The 27,838-nt window shown below is 40.5% G+C and overlaps 2 protein-coding genes across 11 annotated transcripts in view; one reads left to right on the top strand and one right to left on the bottom strand.

Moving 5' to 3' along the window:
• The first annotated feature begins 634 nt into the window (after positions 1 to 634).
• Positions 635 to 17,835, top strand: DCUN1D1 (defective in cullin neddylation 1 domain containing 1). Its single transcript, XM_053952364.1, has 7 exons — positions 635 to 734; positions 8,639 to 8,855; positions 10,126 to 10,294; positions 10,793 to 10,923; positions 13,655 to 13,737; positions 13,974 to 14,070; positions 15,057 to 17,835. Exons 1-7 carry the CDS (start codon positions 732 to 734, stop codon positions 15,134 to 15,136), a joined length of 780 nt encoding a protein of 259 aa, XP_053808339.1. The 5' UTR covers positions 635 to 731; the 3' UTR covers positions 15,137 to 17,835.
• A 342-nt stretch (positions 17,836 to 18,177) lies between these two features.
• Positions 18,178 to 27,838, bottom strand: part of ATP11B (ATPase phospholipid transporting 11B (putative)) — a 66,992-nt gene continuing 57,331 nt past the window's right edge. For 2 of the 10 annotated variants that reach the window (XM_053952357.1, XM_053952360.1), the window contains 2 exons: positions 27,463 to 27,596; positions 18,178 to 21,156 (listed from right to left, as the gene is read on the bottom strand). In XM_053952357.1, coding sequence (XP_053808332.1) covers positions 27,494 to 27,596 — 103 coding nt within the window. In that variant the 3' untranslated portion in view covers positions 18,178 to 21,156; positions 27,463 to 27,493. Of the gene's footprint in view, positions 21,157 to 22,793; positions 23,880 to 26,059; positions 27,597 to 27,838 lie in introns of those variants that run through there. The other 8 variants (XM_053952354.1, XM_053952356.1, XM_053952353.1 and 5 more) reach the window with 5 other exon arrangements.

Genomic DNA, 27,838 nt, shown 5'->3' with positions numbered 1-27,838 from the left:
TACATCTGTCCACAGCTCCCCAAAAGGGATCACAGCCTGGAGCAGGGAAATCAGGGAAATCTTACAGGTGTGGAGGTGCTCCTCTGTAAAGCTGCTGCCCCGAGACTTCACCTTCCCCAGGTCTCCGTGGCTGCTCAGCAAACGATTCTGCCTCTTCTGCGAATCCATCCTGGAAAGCCCGGGGGATTTTCCCACCTCGCCCTTTCCGTGTTCAGGCCCCCGGGAACGGCGGCCACACGGCCCTGGAGCTCACACTGGGCACTCGAAAAGTGTCCGACCTTTTGATATTGACGAAACAGAAACACATAGGGAGTTTTCCCGACAAAACAGCGGTTCCCGGGGTGAGGAGCCGCTGGGACCCCGCACCCCCACCTGCCCCCGCCGCATCTCCTCCGAGCCCCGAGCCCACCCAGTAAAAGCCGCCAGGAGGCTGGGGGGAATTTTCCCTTCTCTTCCCTGCTCGGGCCGAGGCCCCCCTGGTGCCCGCCGCGACCTCAGAGCCGAGCGAGGGCCGCCCGCCGTTCGCTGCCGCCGCTCCCGGGGAACGCGGCCGAGGCCGCCCCCCGTGAGGGCTCCCGGCTCCCCGCACTGCGCATGAGCGGGGGAAGGCGGCGGAAGGGCCCGTGAGGAGCCGGGAGCCGCCGCCGCCGCCGCCGGAGGAAGCGCCGCCGCCGCCGCCGCCCTCAGTGTCCGCCCGAGCCGGGAGGGGAGAGGCCCGCACAGCCCCCACCATGGTGAGCGGCCGCCCGGGGCCCCTCTGGGCCCAGCGCGGCGCCTCGGGGCCGGGCAGGGGCAGCGCGGCCTGGTCGTGGCGCGCTGGGTGCCCGGGAGCGGCCGAATGGCCGGTGTCTGGGGCTCCGCAGCCGGGCACGATGTGCTGGCCCGGGGGCTGCTCGTCCTCCTGCCGGGCACGGCAGCGCCGGCGTGCGGGGCCCGGGCCGGGGCCGCGGGGCGGGCGGCAGGGGCTGCTCCGGGCAGGGGCCTAAGCGGGGGGCGCCAGGATCCCGCCCAGGCTCCGACCCGCGGGGCCCCGGCAGGCCCCGCACGGCGGGGAGGGGCTCGCTGGCACCTGGTGTGAGGGTTCAGGCACCTCTGCGAGACAGCGGCGGTGGTGTGGGCAGCTCTGTCCGGTCTGTGCCCTGTGCCTGCAGCAGCACTGAGGGAGTGCAGGGGGCTGCCAGGAACCAGGGGCTGCTCGGAGTTTTTCCGCAGGATTTCAGGCATCTCAGGGCCCATTAAGTGCTGTCAGTTCACAGGGAAACTTGGGGGTGTTGATGCTTCTTGAGCTGGGGTTATGTTGGAGAATTTCTGGATAATTGTTCTAGGGTCTTGGTTGGTTCTTTTCACAGAAGTGTTGTAAAGGAGGGCTTTGCAGAGGTCATCCTAGTAAAGGTCTTGTAAAGGTTTATCTTGCATTTTCTCTGTAATACTGTTCTTATAGCTGAGGATTTGCTGTGGGCTTCCAAATCGACTGACTTTCTCCCGTGCTTCTTGTAGGGAGAAACTGCAGTGCTTAGAACAACATTTACTTTTGTTTTTGCCTAAACAAAAGAAAAATGTATGCCTTTAATTTAATTAAGGGGGCCCTCATTGGTTTCTTGCACAGTGTCTTTATGCACCAGAGGGAACAGTTTATAGTAGTACTTCCAGGCTTTCTCCGTATTCAAATGTTGTAACACCTGTACAATTTAAAGCAGTACTTTTCTGTAGCAGTGATACAGTCTTAGGAAGGGTGTAGGAGGGAGTCATAAGATATACTGATGTATGCTTATTGGTATAAAGATATTTTATACTTGCTGTTAATACTGTTCTGACAAGCAGAGTTAAAATCATATTTAAAAAATTACAACGTCACCTTTAATTGATGGAGTTACATTGGCATAAAAATTTGGTTAGCCAGCATTTAAATTAGTGGTGTGCAGACCTCTAATAAACTTGTCACTATGTAACTAGTATAATTTTTAATTGAATAGTTTGATGTAGATCTTTGTTTGTGTTTTTTTATGAGAGCTTAAGACTGAAGTCTGAATAAAGTTCAGACTGTAAAGGTGTCTTATTGTAATTTTGCAGGTCTGGGACTGTCTCAAATCGTGCATACACAGTAATGTTACACAACTTTTTATGAAGACTTTCCATAAAAATCACCTAGAGTTGTCACACAGTATATCCAGTGTAGGTAGGCAAAATAGATACATGGTTGATGAAATACACAGTTAATGTCTGTATGTACATATATTATTGGCTGGCTATGAGATTAGAAATTTAAATTGAATCATACTGTAGAAAGTGGCATTATAACAGAAATAGTGAGGCCCATTATTCAGAGAATTTCTTTTTGTGAGAAACAGCAGACTTCTGTCTGCTTGGTCTTCTTGGAAGCACTTAACTGAAGAACCAGCAGACATATTCTGTGTAGCAGTTCTGTACTGGTAGATTGGTATTTATCAGATGAGAGGGAGTATGTGAATACTCCAGTCATGGCCCTGAGCAGAGCTCTTAGGCCCTGTGCAAACAACTGTGTTCCAGGTTGTGCTTGTTGTCTCCAGCACCCAGGTGAAAGGATGGCATAGACACTGAAGTGGGACTAAATGACAGTCTGCAGCTTTTAGAAGTAGTAAATACAGGTATGGATGGTTTCCAGTGCCTGGGTGTAGGATTCTGTACCTTATTTGTGGTATGTCAAAATCCTCTGTTTGGTTAGGGGAAAGGTAGGGAGACTTCACAGAGATCTGAGGATGCCCATCCAGAAACATGAGATTTGATGTCCCACTTTTCTGCCCATGTACACAACTGCTCTGGCTTGTCCTCCCAGTGGCTGTGGCCAGGTAGCTTGTCCAACACAGCAAATGCCATGGCACAGGCTCCTGCAGCTGGGGCCTGGCTCCTACCTGTCCATACAGTGCTGCCAGATAGAGCACTGCTGGCTCTGCCTTAGTCTTACCAGTGTCCATATGGCCAGAGCCTTGTGCCTTCGGGACAGAGGTTTCCTGCCCTTGAACCATCTTTGTCCTAGATCTGGAAGGGACACCACCCTGCCAGCATTCCTTGGACTGCTGAGAGCAGTCAGCCTTTCTTACCCACTCTTCATTTGAGCTGGCTGAGCAGCACCTGGCGAAGTGCTGTCCTTCACCTTCCCTGTTAGAGTGTTACTGCTTCTTCTCATCCTGAGGACAGTGCTGTGCCCGTGAATCAAGGCAGAGTAGTAAGCTGGTCCATTGTACTCTGAGCCATCTTCACTGCCTGTACAATTCTTAATGATTTAATGAATTTAGAACTGTGTGTGGTAATCGAGGCAAGTGTGTGATTATCTACATCTTTATCCAGAGCCATGTGCTAGCCTTGTCTCCATTTATATTATCTATTATATTGTCAAGTTTGTGTTCTCTGAAAAATATTTCTGTGCTGATAAATACATAATTTCTTACTGCAAACCTCAGCTGACAGGAAGTTGTAAAATTTAATATTACAAGAATTTCATGTGTGACGCTGTCTCCTGTAATGTTAGTGTACTTCATGCCATTGTTATGTGATGTTTAACTCAACGAGCTATTCTGCAAGGCCAGCTGTTTATATGTGTAATCGGTGGTGCATATGCATGTCTGAAGCAGTTTGTTGATATTAAATATTTGAGGTTTGGTTGTCCCATGGTAAAACTTCAGATTCTTGGCATTACGCTTTGGACGGAGTAGTCAGAGTGCTAGACAAGATGGTGCATGATTTTGTTTCCTCTCCTAGCTTACCAGAGATCCCTTTGAACTAATACTTTAAATCACTTTTAGCTAAAGCCATGAAAAAAATATTCAAGAATATGAACTACTCTGAGAACAAGGTGTGAAATTTATTATGTAGCTCTTGATATTTTACTCATGTTTTATGGTGCCAATGCAAATATACAGTATGAATAGAGCTTGTGCCCCAGACCAGAGTTAAGAATGCTAAACAACTGCCTGCTTTATGTTGTCCTTTTTTTTAGGAAAGCCCTGATTTTTCTGTTTCCTTCACCTCTCAGGTTAGCATGAATTACCATTATATCTACAGCAATATTCTGGGTAGCTGTATTTTGACCTCTGCCTGCATATGAATACTGAAATTATTTTATCCACTAAAAGAACATCACAGAAGATAGAAAGCAACTTTAATTTTATGTAGAGATTTTTCCCTTGAATTTTAAGTTTCAACAGACTTTTTAAGTGGTTTTGTTCTGTTCCACTGCAGCCAAGTGGATTTCACATGAGTTTGAAACAGAAGCTTACAAATGTCCTGACTGTCTTACTTTGTATGCCCTCTCTTAGAGAAACTGCTGTGCAAAATAAAATGTAGTTGAAGGACATGTTTGTTTACATTATTCAGAAACTGTGGCTATTCACTTTCTTTCTTTTTACCTTTACCTTAGATTTTTTTGGTAGTATACCTGTGTGCCATCAGTGTTGGTGGGTTAAGATGCAGTTCTGTGTATTTGTATATTTTTGTTGTAATTAATGTTTTTCTTAAAAAACAAAGAAAAATACTCATGATTCTGCCTTTTAAGCTTTCATGTGTTAGTTGAATACAAGCAGTAAAGCAGACATTTTTAGGTGTCTTTGGTTCCTTTCCTGGATACAGTCCAAGGTGGGATGTTTGGGGAGCAGAACTCCCCTGGCCATTTGTGTCACATCAAGGGACGGCAGTGGCAGTCAGGTGAGGGGGTTGCATGCCCGAGCCTCTGGGATTGAGCTGGGTCCTTGGGAAGAGCAGGGATGCTTCCCACAGCCACAGCTCTTGCTGGAGTCTCAGTGCAGTCTGTGTAAAGGCCGAGACTTTGTGGAGGTTGATACTATTTTAGAAAAGGCTTTTACCTGTCACATGCATGAGAACTTAACAGGCTTTTCTTTGAGTCCTGCCTGAAACAAAAGCACAGATGTCACATCGTTCAAATTCCTTTACTCAGCAGTGAAACTCCAGGATTTGGATGGTCTGTATCAGTGGCTGGGAAGGGAAAGGTGCAAAGCAGTCGCTCACAGAGGAGTGACTGTGAATGCCTTTCTTGGGGGCCACAAGGAAGTTTGGGCAGCAAAACTCATCACGCCCTGCTTGTCTTGCTGGGGCCACATGGGACCTTTGAGCCAAGTCCAAGAACAGGCTCCAGGAGGGATCCTCAGCTCTCCAGTCCAGGCAGTGTGGGACAAAGGTTGATGATGCTTCCCATGAACATCCAAGAGAGTGGAGCCCTCATTTGGCTATTAGCAGTCTGCAGAATGTTGGTGACCAGTGTGCAGAACTTATCTTTGAATCTGGGGTGACTAAAACCAGTGCAGATGATAAGGAAAAACAGTGCTGTAGTCAGAGTTGGTAGAGAGGTTCTAGCATTTTTTGTGCCTCAGACTAGGAGAAAAAAAAATACTTGGGGAAATAAAAGTCCAAGTATTTTATTTTTTATTTGTAATTTTTCACTGAAGTATCTGATCAAGGAAAGGATATTGAATTAGAATATTCAAATTTGGTACTTCATGGTAAGAGGCAAATATTAATTTTAAAATCAAAATTACAGAACCAGATGTTAATTAGAATGAGTGTAGTTTTATGAGTCTACACAATGTAGCTTTTCATTTGGAGAAGTTATTCTGTGTTTTTAAAGTAAGGTTATCTGTCTTGTGATGTCCTTATTATGAAAGGTAGCTTGGGTACCACACAAACTTGATCAAAGGCTTGCAAAACTGAATTTTGCCTTTTGATCCAAGAAATAAGAGTACAAATTTGTTTCTTTTCCATTGGTTTTCATTTGGATATATAGGCAAGACACATATCTGTTAAATAAAATTCTATCTTCCTTTTTAACCTGTATAAAAGTTGAGATGTTTTAAGTGGATTGTGTTGCATTACAGTGAGCACAATTTCAGTGTCAGGTATTTGTTGCCTGATGCCTGTAGGATTAAAGGTTATGTGCTGCTCTGTATTGCACTTAAAACAATAATAGAGTATTAGTGCTCAGTGTCTAGAAATAGCCCTTAAAAGTGCAGAAGGTTTGGAACCTGTTCCTGCTTGAAGTGTGGGTTTTTAATGTGCTGGAAGAAGAGCTATAATAGGATAATAAAAACTCAGCAGAAATTCCATCTCTTGCTGTCCTGTAGTAGGCCTGCAAAGAGTGCCCAGTCACTTAGGATGTGGAGTGTCCTGTCCATACTGGCAAGGTTCTGCAGAAGCATTAATCAAATAGAAAGAAAGGATTTTGACACTTCTTCACTAAAAATAAACTCATATTTGACCAGGAAAAATATGAATATTAAATAAAAAGATTATGGCTGAACAGTGTGATTTATTGCATCTTAGACCTTACTGAGTGTTGCAATTAGCTGGTTGATTCTTTGCAATTTCAATCTTCTTTTAAAAAGGCTTTATGTTGTTGCTATCACTTAGGGAGCCCCGAGCATGGGAAAATCTAATGTACATATGTAGAATTTAAATTTTATCATAAAAGGCATTTAAGCTGCAAGTTTTTGTTCTAACAAATTACACTCTTCTTTTATGTGACAAGATGCAGAACATACCACCTTCTGTGGTCCTGGGCATCCATGGTAAAGCCTATTTAAACCTGTTCCTTGACTTTTTGTTTTGTGGGATGTCACTGCTTTTGGAGTTCACCCTTGCAGGAGCAGGGGAGAACAAAGGCTCCTGAGGTTTTACAGCATACTCAGTATTAAATGGGCTATGTATACTTATGTGTACATGTTTAAAAAAATCAGAAATACTAAAGATTAAAGGCAGCAGCTTTGTAAAGAAAAAGAAGAAAAGAAAAGCGAAGATAATTAAGTATGGCTGCCCTATAGTGCAGCTGAGTCTGTGGTGATGCAGCAGTCTGGCTGTGTGGAACTGATTAGAGGAAGCTGGTAATTGAATTTGGGATTGTTTCATCTTCATTTGGGATTTCTTTCAGTGGTTTGTTTTCATATATCTGAGTTTACAATACATTTTAAAAAGATGCAGCTAAAAATCCGTAAGTCATTTCTGGAAGTAGTTCCACGTGGCTTTGTCAGTGTGAGTGGTTTTTGTGGAAGTGTGAGCTCAGTAGTGCAAGGTGCTGAATGTCTGTGGAGCCAAGCATCAGCAGATGGGGTGCACAGGAGCTGCTCTGGTGGCTTGGCCTTTACCTGGAACCACGCCTGACAATCTCCGTTTCAGAAATGTCTTTGTAGTCAGAGGTCCACAGTGACAGACTTGGTCAAGAGACTGAAATCAAGCAGCAGCACATAATAGCTTTAAAAATGCTACAGCCTAACTAATATCACTTCTGCAGTCTGAGCTAAAAGTTTGGCTTCAGATAAGTGTGTAGGCAGGGTGGTTTTGGTTTGGGGGGGATTATTTTTATTAAAGGATACTTAAGCTAAGGGTATTGTTCTATTTAGTGTATTATGTGGGCATCAGTTTAAACCAAATGTGATGGTCTTGTATTTTTTTTCAGTGGTGTAACTGAAGCTGGTAACTTAACTATTCTTACAAATAAAAGTGTTCACACTCGTTGTCATCAAGCCACAGAAAAGTGATCCTTACTTTTAGGACAGATGAATTTGTGTTCTGAAGCATTAGTTCTTTTTTCTAATGATGATGTAATTGAACACTAATTATCCTTTGGAATTAAGAGCTTGAGCATATACTGCTCCTAAGTCATCATTCTTTGGCTGAATTTTATCATGTCTTGGGATTTTTTTTTTTGCCCTTTTTCTCCACAGTCCCTGAGAAGGAGCTGTTGAAATTACAGTTACAATAATGAACAGCATATACAAGTATTGGTTCGAATACGAAGTAAACTAAAAATGAAATATTTTTGCCATGTAAGAAATTCAATCCTAACTTAAAATTTTGTCAGAACTTTTATTTACCAAGTTGTAACATTGGGAGTGTTTGCTTTGACTGTATTGAGTGAACTGTGGAACTGAATTTGGGTGTAGTGCAGGAGCTGTGGTTGCTCTCTGCTGATGAGCAGTTATAGTTTTGTGTAACTCATACCCTTGAAAGTGTGCTTCTCCTCATCAGAAATATCCTTGGGAATCCCTCTCAGCTGATAAGCAGCAACTCTGCGTTCAGTTCTGGGCTAGAGCAGGGCGGGATGGCTGGGCCTGGGCAGGAGGCCTGGAATTCCAGAGCTCTCACCTTGGCTACTCACTCCCCCGCCTGCCTCAGGCACCATTGCCTTTTTTTTCCTTAGCTTCGGTTGCTGCACCTGTGAAATGGAGACAATGCCTCCTCGCAGGAATGTTTTGCAAATTATGTAGGTGGAGCTGAGAACCTTCAAAGTGAAAAATCTCTTTAAAGAAAAAGAAGTGTTTAAGGTGTTTCAGTGTGTAGCTCCCTGAAATGGATGGCCCAGCCTAGTCCCTTGCTGCCATCAAGAGGCACCTCGGGAGATCTCGTTCCAGGTGTGGCCCTGGTCCTGCAGTAGCTGGGACCAAAAGGACACCAGCCTGCTGCTTAATGGTGCTAAACTGTTCAGTGGCCTGCTCTGCCCCAGCTCTGGAGGAGCTTGATCAGATATTTTGGTATCCAGATTGCTTGGGAAAATTATAACGATACTGATTTAAAAAATATTAAGAGACTGCTATTTATTCACTTGCAGTTTTTTTGTCCAGTAGACATTTCTAGTTACAGTATTATCTGTTTTCACTAGAACAAGTTGAAATCATCGCAGAAGGATAAAGTGCGTCAGTTTATGGTCTTCACACAGTCTAGTGAAAAGACAGCAGTCAGTTGTCTGTCTCAAAATGACTGGAAGTTAGATGTTGCAACAGACAACTTTTTCCAAAATCCTGAACTTTATATACGAGAGAGTGTTAAAGGATCACTGGACAGAAAGAAATTAGAACAACTATATAACAGATACAAAGGTGAGTACTCTGAATTTTAAGGCTTATTTCATACTTGTATAATTCTTATTTACAACGTATTGGTGATGCTGTGCTCTTGTGCTGGGAAATCTTAACTGACTCTTTCAGCTTTGTTTTTCTGTGCTAATAATACAAATTAGAGGGGAAATGTAGGTGGGTTTCTGCTTCACAAGGATTACACGCAGTTACTTTATGTGCTCTGAATGTATCTACATTTATAGGACAGTAGGGTCTGAGCTGGAATTGGATGTGCAGTGAGTAATTGTGATGGTTAACGAGGATTTTAGGTAAGTCTCCTGGGGAAGGCACATCACACAGGACATGATCCTGACAAAGGACAAGGTTGCATACTAGGGATGGGTTCTACCTTAGATTTTATTCAGCTTGTTCTTATTATCAGGTAGTTACAAACAGAGTGTAAAAGAAAATGAAGTCTCTGTATCTGTTATATAGCCAGTGTTCAGCTGATATCCTACCACATAAGGTGGACTCAGTAGAGCAGAACAAATCCTGTGTTTTAGCACTTAATCTAAAAATGAGTGCTCTGTTTTCTGTCAGTTTTCCTATGTTTTATATGTATAATCCAAATACCATTTTTGTGAAGTCTGTGTTGACTTGTGTTAGTAGATCTTTGTTAGCACAGTTGAAATGTGAGCATCTCACTTCCAGACCAGGTGTTGATTCCTTTGTGGAAAGAGGAGTAGGCCTGGCTGAGTTGGAATCGCTAATGGAGCAGTATAACTTTCCCCTGGAGGTTACTGTGTCCAACCTCTGCATGCTGGAAACCTCCTGTGGGCCAGGAAATGCCTAAATCTGCTCTTGGGGTAGCCGTGGATGGGCAGATTTGGGTGTTGGTACAGCTTGGAAATGAACACTGCAGAATGGCTTCTACTGAAACACAGCTCATCAGTCTGACCAAAGAGGCCAATAATTGAGTGTGCTGGAGGAGAGAACCACTGTGCTCTGTAGGGAATGAGTCAGAAGATCCTGCATTTTATTAGGCAGAAAACAAATGTTTGTGGTGCTTTTGTCTCTCAATGAAAATAACATGATCTTCATTGTATGGGAGGCTTTATTGCAGTAACTGCCTCAATTGTTAAAGCTTAACCACTGGAACACTCATGTAATTTTGTTTTTAAAATACTATCTTATAAGGGCAGATCTCAAAAAAGTATTCTTGAAAATATTTCCTTGTCTTAAATATACTTGTAGAACAAATCAGCTTTTTCAAGTATCTGTTTCTCTTGATACTTATTTTTATGTGCCAAAGATCCTCAAGATGAAAATAAGATTGGTATAGATGGAATACAGCAGTTCTGTGATGACCTAGCTCTTGACCCAGCCAGCATCACTGTACTCATCATCGCATGGAAATTCCGGGCTGCAACACAGTGTGAATTTTCAAAGCTGGAATTCATGGATGGAATGACTGAGCTGGGGTAAGTGCTCACTGTGTGTTAGATGGTGACAATGTGATCCAGTGTCCTGCTTTGGGGAGTTCTCAGTCTTGGTGTCCTCTCTGAGATGTTTCAGAGTCCAGCATCACTTGTCTGCCTCTGGAAAAACGCAGCCCAGCCTTGGTTGTGTGAGGGTTGTGTGGTGGTTGGCACAGAGCTGCTCTGGCAGGTAGAGCAGGGATATTGGGCAGACCTGGGTTTCTCTGCCTTGTGAGAGTGCAGGAGTCTTTATCACATTTTCCTAAAAATTTTGTGGATTCTAGAACCTGATATGTTAGGTATATGTGCAAATGCCGTGCAAAGAAATAACAAATAAATGAAATTCATGTAGAAGTGCAGACTCATTAAAGGCTTCCTGAAGTTTGTTTTGGTATCATATTGTATTCTACAAACAGTTTATAGATTTTTGTTTAACTCATGTTTTTATGGCAAAATGAATAGTACATAAATATGCAAACAAATATCCTTTTTAAAATGCAGATGTGACAGCATAGAAAAACTGAAGGCCCAGATTCCTAAAATGGAACAAGAATTAAAAGAGCCGGGAAGATTTAAGGATTTTTATCAATTTACTTTCAACTTTGCAAAGAACCCGGGACAGAAAGGTTTAGGTATGTATTCTAATTCATAAGCATTTGTTAATAAATACTGGAAATTATTAATTAAAGCAGTAAATGAATGTATTATTGTGATCCAGTGAATCTGAAAGATAATCACCCTTGGGATAAAATGCATCTCTGTGTTTTGAAAGACAGATGTCAATTCAAGGTACTCAAATTGATTATTAAGAAAGGCTACAGAATTTTATGAGAGAAGGTTTATTTGTTCACTCAGAGTGAGTGAAGTTCTCAGTAAGCACAATGGATTGTGCTCTTATATTGGAGACATAATTGCACCACTTAGAATTTGCAGCAGTGAACTGATTAATTGAATTTTTACTTCTAGGATAAATTGAAACTGTAAAACCATTTTCTGTGTAAGCACGTTTGTACAGTCCCTTGTAACACCAGAAATGCTTGCAAATGTCCTAGCAGGATACAATTGGAATGGCACTAACAGATTCCTGTGTTCTGGGCCTGATGCCTGTTGGTGCCTACCTACAGATTTTTTTTTTTCCCTTACCTCTGTGAAGGCTTTTTTGTCATTATTTCAGAGTTCACAGGCTGAGTGTGGCTTTGGTTTGTGTAACAGGTGGAGTGGAAGAATAACTTCTTAAAAATAATTTCAGAACACCACAGTTTGGGTAGAATTAAAGCAACAAACTGTAGCTCTGTCTATTCAAAACAACCAAAATGAGGGAATAAATATTTCTTTCAAGCTGTGATGTTAAACACTCAGTATGTACATTAATTTCTCTACAGTGTGATTTTGCTATTAGCCATAACTCACCTTTCATGATCCTGTAACTTCTTAAGTTAATTTTTCTGGTTTTGAGAAGTAATAAAATATGGAAAGGCTGGTAGGTTCTTCCTTGGCAGCTTATGAATTTGTTTTTCTCAGTAATGAAAATGCTCTAAACTGGCTGCCACTGGACAGCTTTGTATTCCCAGGCTGTGTAAAGATGAGCTTTCTGCTTTAGTTTTACTGGCTTTTATGTACAGACCAACTTCTGGCTTAAAATGAGTATTGAAAAATAAGTAAATAAGCAAAAGCGCTATGTCCTTCTGTGACATCTGGCTGTATCTTGTTTATTGTTTTCAGTGGATTGTGAATTTCATTGTATCCAAAGCAGCTAAAAGTGCTGCTAAACCATCTGAAAATACTTGTGCATGCTTGTAGTAATTTCTGAATCATGCAAATAAATGAATAGGCTGATTTGTATTTCTTGTAGAAAATTATCATAATTTTTTTAGGCTGCTATAACAAGGAAAATGTGGACAGCAAATGAATTGTGGGATTAATTTCCCAGGAAAACTCATTCACTTGCTTTATTTCTCATTCATCATAAAGCTTCATGCATGTTAAGCTGTAGCAGTGGCAGACAAGTATAGTTTTCTGAGATCCATGTAGCATATACATAGTGTAAGATAGGTTTTTTAATTGTTTTTGTTTTAAAGTCTGGGTCTGGAAAGTCTGAGCCTAAAGTCTGGATGCTTACCAGCCATTTTGGTGCTCATAAATACACAGTCCTAGGCATGAATTTAGAACAGGGCAGAATAATTCTGGAAACCCTGGAGCAAAACAATACTGGGAGAAGTACAGAGCTGCAAAGTAAGTGCTGCTAGTTAGGCAATTAATTTTGGTGTGTCTAAATAACTGCTTGTAGGAACTTGCCAAATTGATTTTAATGTATATTGGCCTCTAATCTTGCAAACATTGTGCTGTAGTTCAGGCACAGTTCTGGAAATATATTTCCTCTGCATAATTCCTTACTACTGTGTAAGTAGGAGGGTGTGTGAAAAGTTCTTGTGATGTTTGCATCTCATTGGAGAATACCCTGAAGCTAGTGTCCATCTCAAACATTGTTTGCCTCTCTTGTGTCTCTCTGGATAAAATTAAAAATGGAGGATGTATTTTGAGACTCCTATATTTGAGCCAGGAGGATTTCACTGAGCATTTTCACACTTTGAGAAACCTAAAATTATATCATTACCTTCCAGTTTTATTATTTCATATAATTTATTTTTTAAAATGTAGTTTGTCCCAAGGTATTACGTCATCATGCTTTACATGTTTGGACTCATACAGTGAGTTTGAGGTTGCAGCATCTTGAGATTTAGCTTTTAACAGCCTTTGCTTACCCACAAGGATTGCCTCCAAATTGTATAAAAATGTCAGAATGCACAGTTTATAGTGACTGTTTACAAACCACTGTAAAATGCAGTGATTTGATCACCTTGCCTTTTTGCATGCACACCATTAATGCAGCACAAGTAAATAAAACCTAGTTTTAAGTTTTTTTCCTTGAGGAACTGATCAGCTTCCTCTGAAGTTGTAATAATGTTGCCCTAAAAGTAAAATAGTTTAAAGTTGGTTTTATCTAAATTGTATTTTGTACATTAAAAAAAAAGAAAGTCTCAGTACAAAATACTGCAAATTTTCTTTTCAAACCAATAGCATCTTTAACTGAAAATATTTTGCTGACTTCAAAGTATTGTTAGATAGCAAAAGGCATATGAAATGTCCTGGGGGGTTTTGGATATGTTAGATATTAATATGGGCAATTTTCAGTTCTGTAAAATATAAAATATGTGTGTTTATGGTTGCCTTTTTGTAAAGGATCCATGAGTATATTTGCATTAGTTTAATCTTTTCAAGTTTATGGATACATGGTGTTCAATACTTGTGGAGATGATATATTTGATATGTATATCTCTAAAAGTAATTATTTTAATATTACAGATTTAGAAATGGCCATTGCCTACTGGAATTTAGTACTTAATGGAAGATTTAAATTTCTAGACTTGTGGAACAAATTTTTGTTGGTAAGTTTAAACATTTACATAATTTGGACTGCAGTACTTTCAGAACTTGGAAGATAAAGATGTTTAAGTTATTGAGTAGATGAAATAGACTGTCTTGACCTAAATCCCAGATATTCACAGTGTGTACAATAGAAACATGTTTTGGGGATATGGATGTGTTTGAGACAGCAAAAATGTATTTATAATAGGATTTTAATTTATTTTTTTAAATATAAAATTTCCACCTCTCCTAACAGGAACATCATAAAAGATCAATTCCTAAGGATACCTGGAACCTTCTTCTAGACTTTAGTACAATGATAGCAGATGATATGTCTAACTATGATGAGGAAGGTAAACGTTGCCATTTTATCTCATTAACTTCTGTGTTTTATGTTACATTTGTTACTGTGTATCTGCTTTGGCACAGTCTCAAAACCAGCTCCATTAGAGTATTACTAGTGATCTGAAGTCCAGTTAGAGTTCTTTTAATGCATGTTATAATCATCTCTGTTACTGATGTTTTAAAAAAGAAATGCTGAAGTTTTCATGGAATCCATTTTCATTTTTTGTTCTGTCTAAGCTCAGACACAAATTCTTTCTTACTGAGACAACCCCAAATTTTTTCTTATTGAGACAAACCCTGCTATATGTCCATTTAAAACCCCCAGATTCTCTGTTAGTGCAGTTCTTGGCATCTTCATCCAAGCAGCAGTTCCATTGTTTGTGCAGCTCTGTGTAGGGTCCTTTGGTCACTGCATTTCATATCTGAGAATGTTTTTAAGTCTGTTTGCTTCAGTTTATGTGAGGCTTGGACATGTTTTGACATAGAAGTGAAGCTGGCAGCACACAGGACTTGCTGAACAGAACTCACTTCCTACCAGAGGTGTTTCTTGTAAACTTTTGTATTGATCTTTTCTCTTCCAGTCCATGTGCAGCCAAGAACAGCTGATTACCCTCAGCCCTTGGCAGCACATCAGTTCAGTGAGGGGGGAAACGAAACCTGGGATACCTCTGGAGCAGAGGGCAGCAAACTTCTCCAACTTTATTTAGTAATTGTGGACTGTCCTCATTCCCTTGTCAGTTTTGAGTTAGGATTTTGGTCAGTTTTTTGTTTTTGTCTGGAAGATGACCCTTGAAAGTGATGTGTATTAACTGGTTTTAAAGGAATCAGAAATCTTTAATCGGCTCTTAAATTTCAAGAAAATAAAATTATATTTTTTTGCTTCAAACTCTGCCTAGTTTAATACTGGAAAGCAAATAGCTTGTCTGGATATGAAGCTTGTGAAAAAATGCCTTGCTAAACCAAGTTCTTACATTCTGGTGTTTTCCTCTTTTAGGAGCATGGCCAGTTCTTATTGATGACTTTGTGGAATTTGCACGCCCTCAAATTGCTGGGACAAAAAGTACGACAGTGTAGCACTAAAGGACCCTTCTAGAGTGTACATAGTCTGTACAATACCTGAAATGGAAAATTGCACAGTCAATTTCTGCTGGCTGGACTGAACTGAAGATCAATCCTCACAATATGGCTGAGGGTTGAGACAAACCTTTAAGGATACATCTTGGACCATATCATATTTCATTCTTCTACTGGTGGTTTGGGCTTTTCTTTTAGTCTGGACCACACTTGCCCGTTAAAATTCCAACACTGTGGATTTCATCATGGATTTATTTTTTGTTGGTGGATCACCCTAGTTTCATCTCCCATAAGTCCTAGAAGCTTTATAATTATTTTGAGGTTTCTGATTTCACATAAAGCACAACGCTGGTCATCATCAGACAACTGTTGTATGGCATCTGAATTATACAGATCAACATCAAAACAATTTTTAAAAGAATCCTTAAATACACACTTGGGGCTAGTTGCAAAGACTGTATAAGTGATAGCACTTCCTGCAAGAGTGATATATTATGTGTACTGGGTCCGAGTTTTTTCTTTTCTGGAAAAGTGCAGGTGTCGTCTGAGTTTGAGGCTGTGGTCACAGCAGTGACAGGAATGACCAAGGAGCCCCAGGGCTGTTGATTGGGGGTCTCTGGTGCCTGGCTGAGGTTTGCTGGTGGCTCAGCTGCTCTGGGGACAGCTTGGGGACGACACAACTCGAGCACTTCCACCCGTGGGCCATGGCGGAGCCCGCAGTGGCCGAGCTGTGCCCTCACAGAAGCCAGCGTTCTCTAGGTTCTAAGAAATCAGATTTCATTACAGTTTTGAAATGCTTATCTGTCTGTCAAAGAAAGGTTTTTCATTTCTGTGGAAATCAAACACTTGAATATACTGAATTTATGTCTTAACTGTTTGCTACACAATACAGTATTTTAAATTGAGACATGTGACTTTTATGGCTGAGGTGTGACGAAGCAAATGGCCCTGTTGTACAAGAAGCTGGTGAGGTTGATGTGAATCTGGGTTTTGAAACCATTATCCTGGTAAGTTAAATCTTCATAACATAGAGGTACTGCCATTATGGATGACACCCTTTTTTAAATTATTTTGCTGAGTTTTCTTTAAATTTCCTTATCACTGTGGTTGCCAAATACAGAAATTAAGAGTAAAGCTTTCCCAAACAAGCACAGATCAGATACAAACTACTACACTGGCTTTGTTTGTTTAAATTATTTTGTTGATCATCACTACTTCTGTCTTGCTGCATTTGACTAAATTGCTTCATTTGGATCAAAGCAGGTTTTATCAGATGCAATTCTTTAATAATACAAGAGCTCTTTAGCTGCTTTTATGGTCTTTTACTCCTCACTGAGTTACTTGTGAAGAGATGTGATAAATCCTGCTCTGGAAAACAAGCTGAAAAAGAATGAGCTCCAGGAGAGGAGACAGACCATACTTAAAAGTGAGAAGAGGGGGTTTAAGTCCATGCTCTAAAGAGTGCCCTGATAAGGCAAGAATTGTTCTTGAGATGAGTCACTGGTACTTGCACTAGACTGCAGCACGTTTTTATGCAGATAGTAAAAGTATTTTGGAGAAAAATTGAGTATTAAACAGCTAAAATTTTTATTTGTACTCTGTGCAGTTGACCTTAAGGCTGGCTCCACTTACAGCAGTGCCCTTTTGGCAAATGCAGTTGTGCATTTATTCCAAAAATACAGTTCCTCAAAAACATTGCAGACTATCTCTAGCTACTGGAATTGGCTATGCCAAAAACTGTGTGTTTTGCTGCTTTCAATATTTTGTTTCTCAGTTTTGTGTAAATAAAAATGGGGACATGAAATTATGGGGTGGGTGGGGTGGAAAAAAAAAAAAAGCTTGACAAGGTTATCTCTGCGTGCTGTTTTCTGTCTTGAGGGTTTTGGTACTGTTTCAGATTGATTAGTTCAAGTATGCTGTGCTTGGAGAGGAGAACTGACTTGCTTTTCATCCCAATGCAGACTTGTCCCTCAAAAAAGTCTGGGATTGGGCAGTGGCAAAATGCCGTGGTGTTTTAGGGACTCTTCCTTTTGAATACAAGATCTTTCCAACAAAATAGTGTTGTCATCAGTTTGGTACTACATGCTTATAATTACTGTGTAATTATAAAGAAATACATAAAAACTTTGACTAATTATGTTGCAGAAAAGGGTTATTTGTGCTATCATGGCATCTTAAAAGTTTTTCAAAATGACTGAAGTTGAAAGAAACATTGATTTAACAGGGTGTTGTTCTAAGGACAAAATGCCTGGTTACAGGGAATATTTTGTACTTAAACGTGCTCGGATGTGGCCATGTGGTTTTTTTTCCTTTATATATGTGTGGGGTTGTTTTTTGGTTTTGTTTTTTTTTTTTTTTTTTAAGAATGCAGCCAGTTGCTTACTTGGATTGCTTTAATTCGTAAGTGCTTATGTCTTCAATTTGATGATCTCCCTGCAAATGGATTGATTTAATTTTGCCAAATGTCAAGGAAAAAAAAAAATGAAGGCAAGCATCAAGTTTGTAAACTGTTTTTATACATTAAAATATGTACAAAATTAGAAGTGCCCTGATATAAAACACTTAATCTTGAGATTATATTTAGTAAAAACCCATCATTTACATATCTCTGTAAGTTCAAAATGTAACTTCTTACAATCCCTCTCATTACCAACAGAGGCAATAAAGCTCCAGTGAAATTGCCATGACTGAGGTTTGTACTGCATTGTTTCAGTGTATTATTTGTAAAACTTATTTCTGGAATGTGCTTTTAGGGAGTGGGAAAAAAAAAAAAAAGCATGGAATATGTGTGTTCTGCATAAAATACAGTTCAGGGCAAGTCTTTCTTTTGGGTGGGAAGAAAAAAGTCTAAAATCTGCTCTTCCACCTTGCCTGTCACTTGTTCCCAATGTTTACAAGTCCCACCTGGAGCTGATTCTCCCAGCCCTGGGCAGGGCCCTGCCCCAGCATGTGAAGGAAGACACCACACACTGCAGTGGCTCAGATGTGCCTCAAGTACAGCAGGAAAGCCACTTTTTACTGCTCAGCCTGTTAAGAAGTAACTTATGACTTGCCTCAAAACTGTTTCACAATGAAATCCATACTGAGACATCCTTATTTAAGAAAGTTATAATTTTTTAAAAGAATGCATTTAATAAACTTTTGTCATTCACACTCTTATTTAAATAATGTTGCCAGAAGTCTCTGTAGATTTTATTTGAGGATGGTAAATTGTCTGGGTTGGCTTTTAAACAAAAACCAGTGATGCCCTTCAGGCCTCTGAGCTCTCCAGCAGTTGACCCCGCACCATGAAATACTTGATGTAATTATAATTTCATCTATCAAAAACATGCCTTAGCTTTGTAAATATGGAGCAGGTTTAATACCAACATGTACTAAAGTATCTGCAGAAAATAAACACCAAGAGTTTCGCTCCTAAATAGGCACCTGTACCTCAGGCCCAAGTCTGACCATTTAAACTGGTAGAAAACTCAACACCCACTTTCTGGAATTAAATGCAATTTGAATGTTTTGCATGAAACTGCAGCTGTAGCTGTTTCTTTTCTAAACTCAACTCTGTTTTTGTGGAATATACCATTTCAAGCCTTTTTCAGTGTTCAAAGGAAAAGTGGCAGGAGTCTGAGGAATAAATCAAATTAGGGTAAGGAACCTGGGAGGGTGAGAGAGGAGGGGGCTGTAAAAATTGTGGAGACAGGCCCAGCTTTGTTACCTTTTTCTTGCTGGTGATTTCTCCAGCCCTGCTCCTGACTATTCCTGGGCCAGGGTCCAGCAACCCTGGCTTTGCTCTGCTGTATTTTCCTCTACCACTTACATAATTAAAACAATGACTCAGCTAGAAGTGAAAATTTTATTTAATAAATATAATTCTCATAAACCATTTTCAAAACAACTACTGACCAAGCTGTACAAGGAGCAAGCACACGGCCTCACTGACAGAGGAGCAAAAATAACATGAGGCAGCCACAGTGTCAGAGGTCCAAAATTCTTTGTATGACTTATTGCTCATTTCCAGTGGGCAATGCCCCTAATCTGCCTAAAATTAAGGATCAACAGCTTTTAAACGGTACTTCTTGCAGAGATGAAACCATTCCACTTGTTTTCTTCAGAGAAGCAAGCTCAATTCCTCTTCAGTGAAAAAACAGGAGTCTAGATGATTTGTTATTCTTCTATGCATAAAACCTGAAATCTGTCATGGGGACTGCAACTAGGAACTGCAAAAATATATTCTTTGAGATATAAATTAAGATCCTCCTGGAGCAAGGTGTGCCTCATTTTTAACCATTTTCAACTGCATGCTCCACAGACCATCTTTCACCCTGTTGTCAAAACCTAAACAGGGTGAGAACTTGCTGCAGTTTGAAGTAATTTCCTCGAAAACTGCTGAGGAGAGATGAAAAAACCCCCAGGCCATGGAGGTGCCCGCCAGGGTCTCTTCCAGCCGAGCCGCGCTCTGTGCCTCCGAGAGCTGCGCGTTTCTGTCCCCGCGTGTCCCGCAGAGCTCTTCACCCTCGGCCTCGCTGCCCTCCGGCAGCACACACGGCTCTGAGCCAGTCCCACGCCTTAGGAGCAGCACTGAGCTGAAGGGAGAGAGAAACCCATGGAAAGCAGAGCCCTGGCACATCCCGTGGCGAGAGCCAACAGAGCATCCCCGGCACCCCAGCCCTGCTCCTGCTCCAAACCGAGGCGTTCCCAGAGCAGAAACCAAATGCGCCACTGGGAGCCAACAACAGGAGCAAGGAACGTGCGAAACAACCAACAGTAAAAACATTTGCAGAAAAAATTCCCATCCCAGAGCTGCAAAGGAGAGAGTCTGGCTGGGAAATAATACAGGAACAGGACAAAGGCTAAAATGAGGCCCTGGTGAGAGGTTTGCCCAGCTCTACGAACGGCTCCTTTAAGCAGTGACATCTGTGTAACAATCTGTGTAAAACAGCAGTGGTGATGGCAGTGAAAATGGTGAGGTATTAGGGATTCTACACAAAAACAAAATGACCTCAAAATAAGTGGTTCAAAAGCACATTTTGCTTGAGCTCTTTGGAAGACTGAATTTCACCAAAATAACAGATATTTAGAAGTAGAGCAATAGCAGATAGAACTATGAAAAATAATTTAGGCTGCAGCTTTGAGACACTTCCAGCACTAGAAAATGGTATTTTACTCCTATAAGAAATTATAGGCGCTTAATATGCATTCTAAGTTGCAAAAGCTTTTCTCAAATCATTCTGAAAATGAAAACTCAAAGTTTTTAGAATTCCTCCCTTTGAAGCCTCTGTTCCCCCTTCCCTGCTGTAATCTTAAAAAAATACAGAGTATTTTAAAACAGAATATTTATACTTTAGTTTTCAACCAATTCAGAACATCTCGGGGTTTTTTTCCACTGCATCCTCTTAAAAGCATGAGTTTGGCAACTAAAATTGTTTTCCTAAGTAACAAAACCAAACCCTGTTTTTCCCAGAGGCAGAACTGACCTGCAGAGAACACGATCCCATTGGGGAGCTGCTGTGGAGAAGGTGCTTCCTAAGGAACACTGCATAGTAAAGTGAGTGTACACCACTCTTGCTTTGAACTACAAACATCTACTACAGGCTTTTATGGATTTCAAGGCTAAAAGGTAAATAATAAAACTTTTCCTCCCCATGGCAAAGCCTCCCCCACCCGTTCACATCCACACTGGGAGGTGAATGCCAGCATTACACTAAATTTTAGCTGGATTTTTCAGTTTCCCTCATGAAGGAACTGGCTCCTACACTTCAGCCATCAAAGAAATACACAAAGTCTTTCTTCCCTGAATAGGAGCATTTTTAAAAGATTTGTGATATCAACACAAAACCCCAGTGACTTCCACACAAAATATTTGTCACATCAAAAAAAAAAATCTGGCAAATCACATCTATGCACTCAATGAGACATTACTGACTTAAATGTACTGCAAATAGAAAAATATACCTTGGCCGAGGGATGGATTCTTAAGTCCTTCCTGAATTGTTTAAATGCAAGTTTCTTCGGTAACCTTACAAACACTGGGAAAAGGGAAAGTAAGGGGAAAGGGAGGAGAGGAGATGGAAGGTTTTAAAGAAACACATAATGAGGGCAAATTATTCTTCAAATACACGACTGTGCTGCTTTTGTGCAAACCTACTCAACAGACTGGTGTGGTAAAAGCCAAGATACATCACCTACAGAGCGGGGCCAGTGGAAATGCTTGGAGCGGGGCTGTGCAAAGCTTCCCCTCACACAAGGAACCCGCCCGGCCCTCAGGGCAGGACACACGAAACACACGATGGATGAGGGCACACGGTCACACACACTGACAGGACAATGCTGTGCCTGACACGGACAAACAAGCACTGCTCAAAGGTGATTGTACAATACAGCTAAACAGCAGATATCTGATTAGAGTAGTAAAGTAATTCTGTAATTCCTAGGTATCCATGGCAGCATGAAGACTCCTAGGAAGAGAAACTACTAGAAAGAAAATTACTATTTTAAACCCAGGTTCAAGATAGATATGAAATATAAAGGAAGTTGTAACTGAGTTGGTGAAAGCTAAGTGTATTCTGCTACTACTGCAGATCTGGAGGGGACTGGATGGATGGATGCCTCTCCAGCTGGATGCAGGTTTTCAGCCCCATGCAGTGGGATCAGTCACATGTTCATACCTGCTGCATGAGAAGACAAGGCTCAAATTTAGTGTTTCTTCATCCCCTCGGCACTCGCTGGGGGGATCTAGTGCACAATGACATTTTCAACCTCAAGCTTCACTGCACTCAGGCATCTGAAGACATAATAAAGAAATGCACTATGAACACTGAATTAAACAGTTATTTCAAAGGAAAGTTTACTGTATTTTGTTCCTTCTTCTTATCTCATAGTTTATTTTTAAAGCTTTTTAATTTCTGAACTGATCTTTACCTATAACAGTGGGGAAAATCCCTTGTGTGGTGCAAGTTCAAGTCACTAGAAATTTAACAACAAAGTTGCAATGACAATTTCTTTCCTACACAGATGTTGCCTTGAGCACTGAGATCTTGTAAACTCCACAGTACCTGCAGCCTTCAGGTCTGAGAAAAGCTGCCAGGCACTAATGCAAAAACAAAGCTCCAAAAGGAGAGCTGAAATAATCCCAGTTAAAGTCATTGGCAGGAAAAAGAACAGCAGAGCTGTTTATGGGTAAGGAACATTTGAAGGATGTGATCCCGGGAAAGCAGGACCTGTTCCTTTACTCATTGAATTTGGGAGAATTTGGGATGACAAGAGGGATACACTCCCCTGGCAGCAGCCCAGTTACAGTCAGCCAGGTTTGCAGCAGCCCAGATTTAGAGTTTTTACCCAGAGCTAATTTTAAGATGTATCTTTACACTTTTAACTGTCTGACAGGACGAGTATTCCAGTTATTGATGGGATGTCACTGTCAGAGGTGACAAAAGGGGCTGTCCTGGAGCAGCAGCACTTTTCCCAGTCCCCAGTCATTAACAGCTCCATTCTGAGGCACCCTTGCAGCACCTCCACTTCATCTCCCACATCCCAGGAGAAGCAGTGGGTTCAGCCACCCTGGCTGAGGGAACACTGAAATGTTGCTGCTCCCCAGCCCCCACCATGCAGACAGGTCTGCACTGGGACAGGGGAGGCACCTGCAGGATGCACCACCCAGAGCTCCAACTGTGCAATTTGTTTTTATTGGCATACTTAGGTATCAAAACATTGCCATCAAGGTCTCGGATCCTTCCGATAGACGAAGATAATTAAGCATTAATTATATCTTCAAAGTACAACGTGACTGAATATAAATACATGAAAAAGAACAAAACATGCAAAAATTCCCCAACTTTAAAAGGATTAGTAATTCAAAAATTTATGCTAGTGAGACTTCTGCTCAATCCACCAATTCTTAACAATTTTTTTTCATGTCAGGATCCAGAACTGTTAACAAAACATACAGGGCATAATAAAAGATGACTGGTTTCTGAACTGTACTTTAGGAGAACAGCGAGCTGTTGTATCCCTTATTATTCCAAATTACTGATTTGTCACAGTTAACAGTGTTTTTCAAAGCAATGGCTAATATTAGCCACTCATACACCAGCATAAATATTTGAATTACATTTAACTCTCAAAAATTGCTAAACTGATTGCTTATAGAATACAGTAACTGTCCACAGAAATAACAAAATTGATTTGCAAACTGCTAAGACAGCATCTGCAAGACAGCTCAAAATTAGTATGTGTTTAAAAGGAAGGGTCATCATTAAAAACACAACTTTTAAAAGTTTAATTGTGGAGATTCAAATTGATTCAAATTTGATCGCTTAAGTTTGGGAGGATAAAGATTTCTGTCACTGCCCTACAGGGACATCTCCAATAATAAAAGTAGGATCCTGATCTTGGTCATACAGCAACAAAAAGGATCAAATGGTCAGAGGTAAAAGCATTCCTTAAAAAAAACCCAAAAAACCAAAAACTTATTTAGCAATTTGTAGATATAATTAGAAAAAATCCTGGAAGCAATTGCTGTGCAGATTTTGCCAGGCCAGACAAGCCCTGCCTGGACTCAGGAGTCCTCTGGGCTTTCCTAGGGCACGCCGGACACTGAGCTCGCCTCAGCACCTGCTACAGGTGTGTGAGCACCACATGGCTTCCACAAGGCATTCAAAAATGTCCCTGTCAGCAAGTGGCTGAGTCCATTGTGGAGAGAGTCAAGATGCTCCTGTCGTTGGCATAGAAGGGATCCGATGAACTCCATGATCTAAAGTAACAATAAAAGAAAAGTTTGGCTGACTGGGAACTTGCATTTGTACTGGGAGGTGAGGAGAAAAGTCTACGATAGCAAAAGACAGAAGTGTTACAAGAGCAGGCAAATGTACCTCTTTAAAGGACTAATCTACTAATTTCATGTAGGTACCTGCAGTTCATTCAGACCTTTGGAAACGGAGGCCAATTCGTGCCTGCTGTGTAATTAGCACACAGCTACTGCAATTTCCATCACTATAAATTAAAACAACGAGAGGTTTTTATGCCTATTTTGGTTTTGGTACTGTGCCTCAGGAGCCTGTGAATGCTGCCTGTGTACAGAGGCACTGTGAGGCCATTCCAGCAGAGCCCTGTGGAGCACACAGCCAACCCTGGAAACCTGGCACAGCTGTGTCCCAGCAGGAAACATCCACACTGCCTGAACCTGGGGAGGCAAAACTTATCTACAGCCAGGAACCTGTTTCATCCCTTCCTGTTACACTTCAAAACATCAGGGAACCACCCCAGACATCACAGCTGCTGACTCAGAGGGGTCTCACAATGTCTTTCACTTGAGGACCAATTACTGCTTGGGAAGAAATACTGTTCTTGGCTGCACAGCACTACAGGACTGTATGGGAAAAGCTGAAGAAGTTTGGAAGGCAGGAAATCAAAACACAATGAGCTTATCCTCCAAATTAGGCTCTGTCAGAAATCTGCTGTTTCTTTAGAACTGTTCCATCCAGTGCTTTGACACAAGAACCACTAATGGGAGACCCAACAATTCAGCAATGATTCCTACTGTACAAATGATGTATGTGATCCAGCATTCTTAATATTTTAGTGACTGACAAGTTGACAGACAATTTAATGGAACAGACAGACAAAAATGCATTTTAACATACCACACCACACATTTTATATTTTAACTGGCTAATGAAGCTATAGAAAATACTTATCAAATACATTTTACAAGCAGTAAATTAAGCACAAGAGACTATATTCCTGTGGCCCGCTACTCCAAGCATTTGTACGACTTTGATTCATCAAAGTTTTTATCAAAATTTGATACAATGTTTGATTTCATGTTATCATATTTGACAGAATATCGTATTTGACAGAATATCAGGAGCAGAGAATACAACACCAGCTGGCTACAGCAACATTATTTAAAATAGTGCTCTTCATTCTACAGTACTTGCACAAACATATTCATCAGCATCACTTCAATCAACAAAAATAATTTGCAGCTACTTCTTGGTTGAATACTTAGCTGTTTTATACAGTAAAAGTACTCAAAAGACCATCCTGCTGGGGACTGCACAATCTTCTGGAGATTTAGATAAAAACCACAGCAGCTCAAGCTCATGAACAAAGCCTAAACAATTTTAAAATCACCCAACAGTTTTTTTAATTGTACCTTTGGCATTTCATAACTTCTAATGGCTTCATGTGATTTAAGCAATTGGTAATTTAAAAAATGAATAAAGACTCTCATATTAGCCAAAAAGTGTAAGGGAGAAAATGGTCCCTTGACTTTTAGACCAGGTTTTAAGTGTCAATACTGAGTGGAAGGAGCTGAAATCATTGGAGGAAATAAATATGACTGACTTTAAAAAAATCTTGTGAAACTAGAAGATTGTTCAGAGCAATTTCAACCAGAGGCAGATGCAAAACCCACAGAACTTCAAGTCCTTAGTATAGCACCAAGATAGTTTTGCATATTCATTGAACTTAATCCTAATGTCTGTGTTCTAAGAATTCTAAAATAACTTGGCTAGATGGAACTTCATATGAAAACTACATGAGGTAAGCAGAGAAGAAACCTGACAAAAAGCAGTCTTGAAAGAAGTGTTTCGTATTCTGTCAAATACAAGTTAGCTTCAATAAATATTTTTAAGCTCTTAAGGAAAGAAAATTTGAGTTGAACAAAGAGAAAATTGTAAAACTGCAAATACATTGCAGAGAACAAAACAAAGATACCTACCTTCTAAGAAGACTATAGGTAACTAAGGCAATTGTTAACTAACAACTGCCCTAATTAGACAACAGTAAGTGAAACAAACTAGCATGAGAAATTCCTCATTTAGAAAGCACAGTTTTACAGAGAAGTGAAAAAAACCCCAGAAAAGTGAGAGCAACTGCTACCAAAATGTTGATTTTTAGACCAATTAAATGCTCACCTTGTACATTAAAAAAATCTATTAAACTGTTTATTTTACACATCATGCCCACTTTCTACACAGCAAGTTTGAATTAAAAATGTACTTAATTGTAACAGTTCATTTTTCATATGGAATGAAACTTCTTGCATACTCATACCCTAGACTTGTAGAAACATTGAATAAATTTCATAAGCAAGCCAGAAGAGAGAGACTGACTGAAAGCACAGACACCGTGTTCAACACAAGAGTTCCAACAGAGATGAGCTACAGACCAGGCAATACCTAAAGGCAGAATCAGAGCTGACAAAGCTGTCAGGGTAAATTACCCACACGAGATTTGATACCCAGTGAATGATATCACAACCTTTAACTGAAAGAGAAAGTTCTTCAAATACAAAATGAGTTTCCTTGAAAATGTGTGAAGTTCAGTGTTTTCAGGTTTGCCTTTTGACCAATGAAGGACCATGATATCATTCAGGGACAGAGATTACGATGTACAAAAGACTATTTTTATTTCTACCCCCAAATATTTCCATATTTGTTTGCTATCCCTCTTTGTTTGGAAATGGGGAGATGGCACATGAGAGGATTCAGTGAGAGCTCCTCTCCCAGCTAGGCTGATTGCAAGAGCAGTGTTGCTCTGCAGACATGTTCAATTACTCAACATGCTTTCACCCCACTGATGTTTGTTTCACACGTGGTTTGTGAAGGAAAGATTTATTTAGCATATACTTTGGAATGGCACACATGATTTTGACAATATACCTTCTGGAACCCAAAAAACATTGAAAATTCTTAGAACCCGAAGACTCTGTTCTGTCAATCACTCTGATTTTAGAAATAGATTATAAAAGTTATACTACAAAAATATTTCATCTTCATATCAATCAATGGCTGAAAGATTTAAAGGCTCTCCTCCTAACAATGTAGTTAGATTTAAGGGGGGGAATGTGAGCCTTTTGTATACCTTCAGGAGTAATGCAAGCTCCAAGGTAAATATTTGGAGGTTGTACATCAAGAACCAAAGGGAAAAGTCTTTTGACTTTACAAACAACTCCTGATTTGTGAAGGCAAAAAAGTAATCATAAAAAGGAGAACAAAAATAGGAGCAAGGCTTGACTTTCTAAAGAGAAGAATGTACAAATCAAGAGAAATTACGATAGATACAACACAAGAGCTTGTAAAGCCAAACGAAACACTTGAACAGAAATCTTTCCAAAACTATTTTTCCCCTCCCCATCCCAAAAGAAACCACTCGAAAAGAAACAAGAAGCTAATCTTTTAGGATGAAAAAAGTACAATAAAGAGTTGCATTTTCTACTTAGATAAGCAAAACCTGCAGCTGGTTTCTACACATCTATTGCTGCAGGCTCATCAGGTTCCAGTTTATAGGAGAATCGTCTGCAGCAAAGGCTATTGAGAGAAATGCCACACCTGTTGACCCGGGTTGGGCTACACCTTCCCATCAGTCGTTCCAGCATTCTTCTAACAGATGTGCATGCTGTTTCCCCATCTGAGAAGCAGCACATGGAGTCCAAGCAGTTGATACCTGAACCTGCCTCAGTAAGCTGGAAAGAAAAAATTGGGAAAAAAAAAAAAGAAAAAAAGAAAAAAGAAAAATCAGTACTCACAAATTCTAGCAATGAAAAAAACACTTAGGAAAAGCAGGTTTTCTTAAAGCTAGAGTGTTGAATATTTTTCAATTTTATAGGAGAACAACAATAATAATATTACTACTCCCTAAGGTCTACATACACTAAAATTTGTTCATCCCAAGGTTTGAGTGCAGCCTTGTTGAGCGCATGGAAAT

The sequence above is a fragment of the Vidua chalybeata genome, chromosome 10 (genome assembly GCF_026979565.1).
Source record: "Vidua chalybeata isolate OUT-0048 chromosome 10, bVidCha1 merged haplotype, whole genome shotgun sequence".
NCBI classification, from domain to species: domain Eukaryota; kingdom Metazoa; phylum Chordata; class Aves; order Passeriformes; family Viduidae; genus Vidua; species Vidua chalybeata.
Note: the sequence above shows the minus strand (reverse complement) of the source record. Positions and strands in the feature narration are given on the sequence as shown.

Coding starts and splice junctions, on each gene's coding strand:
- DCUN1D1 (XM_053952364.1), top strand. Junction 8,856..10,125: donor ACTATATAACAGATACAAAG/GTGAGTACTCTG, acceptor TATGTGCCAAAG/ATCCTCAAGATGAAAATAAG. Junction 10,295..10,792: donor GATGGAATGACTGAGCTGGG/GTAAGTGCTCAC, acceptor TTTAAAATGCAG/ATGTGACAGCATAGAAAAAC.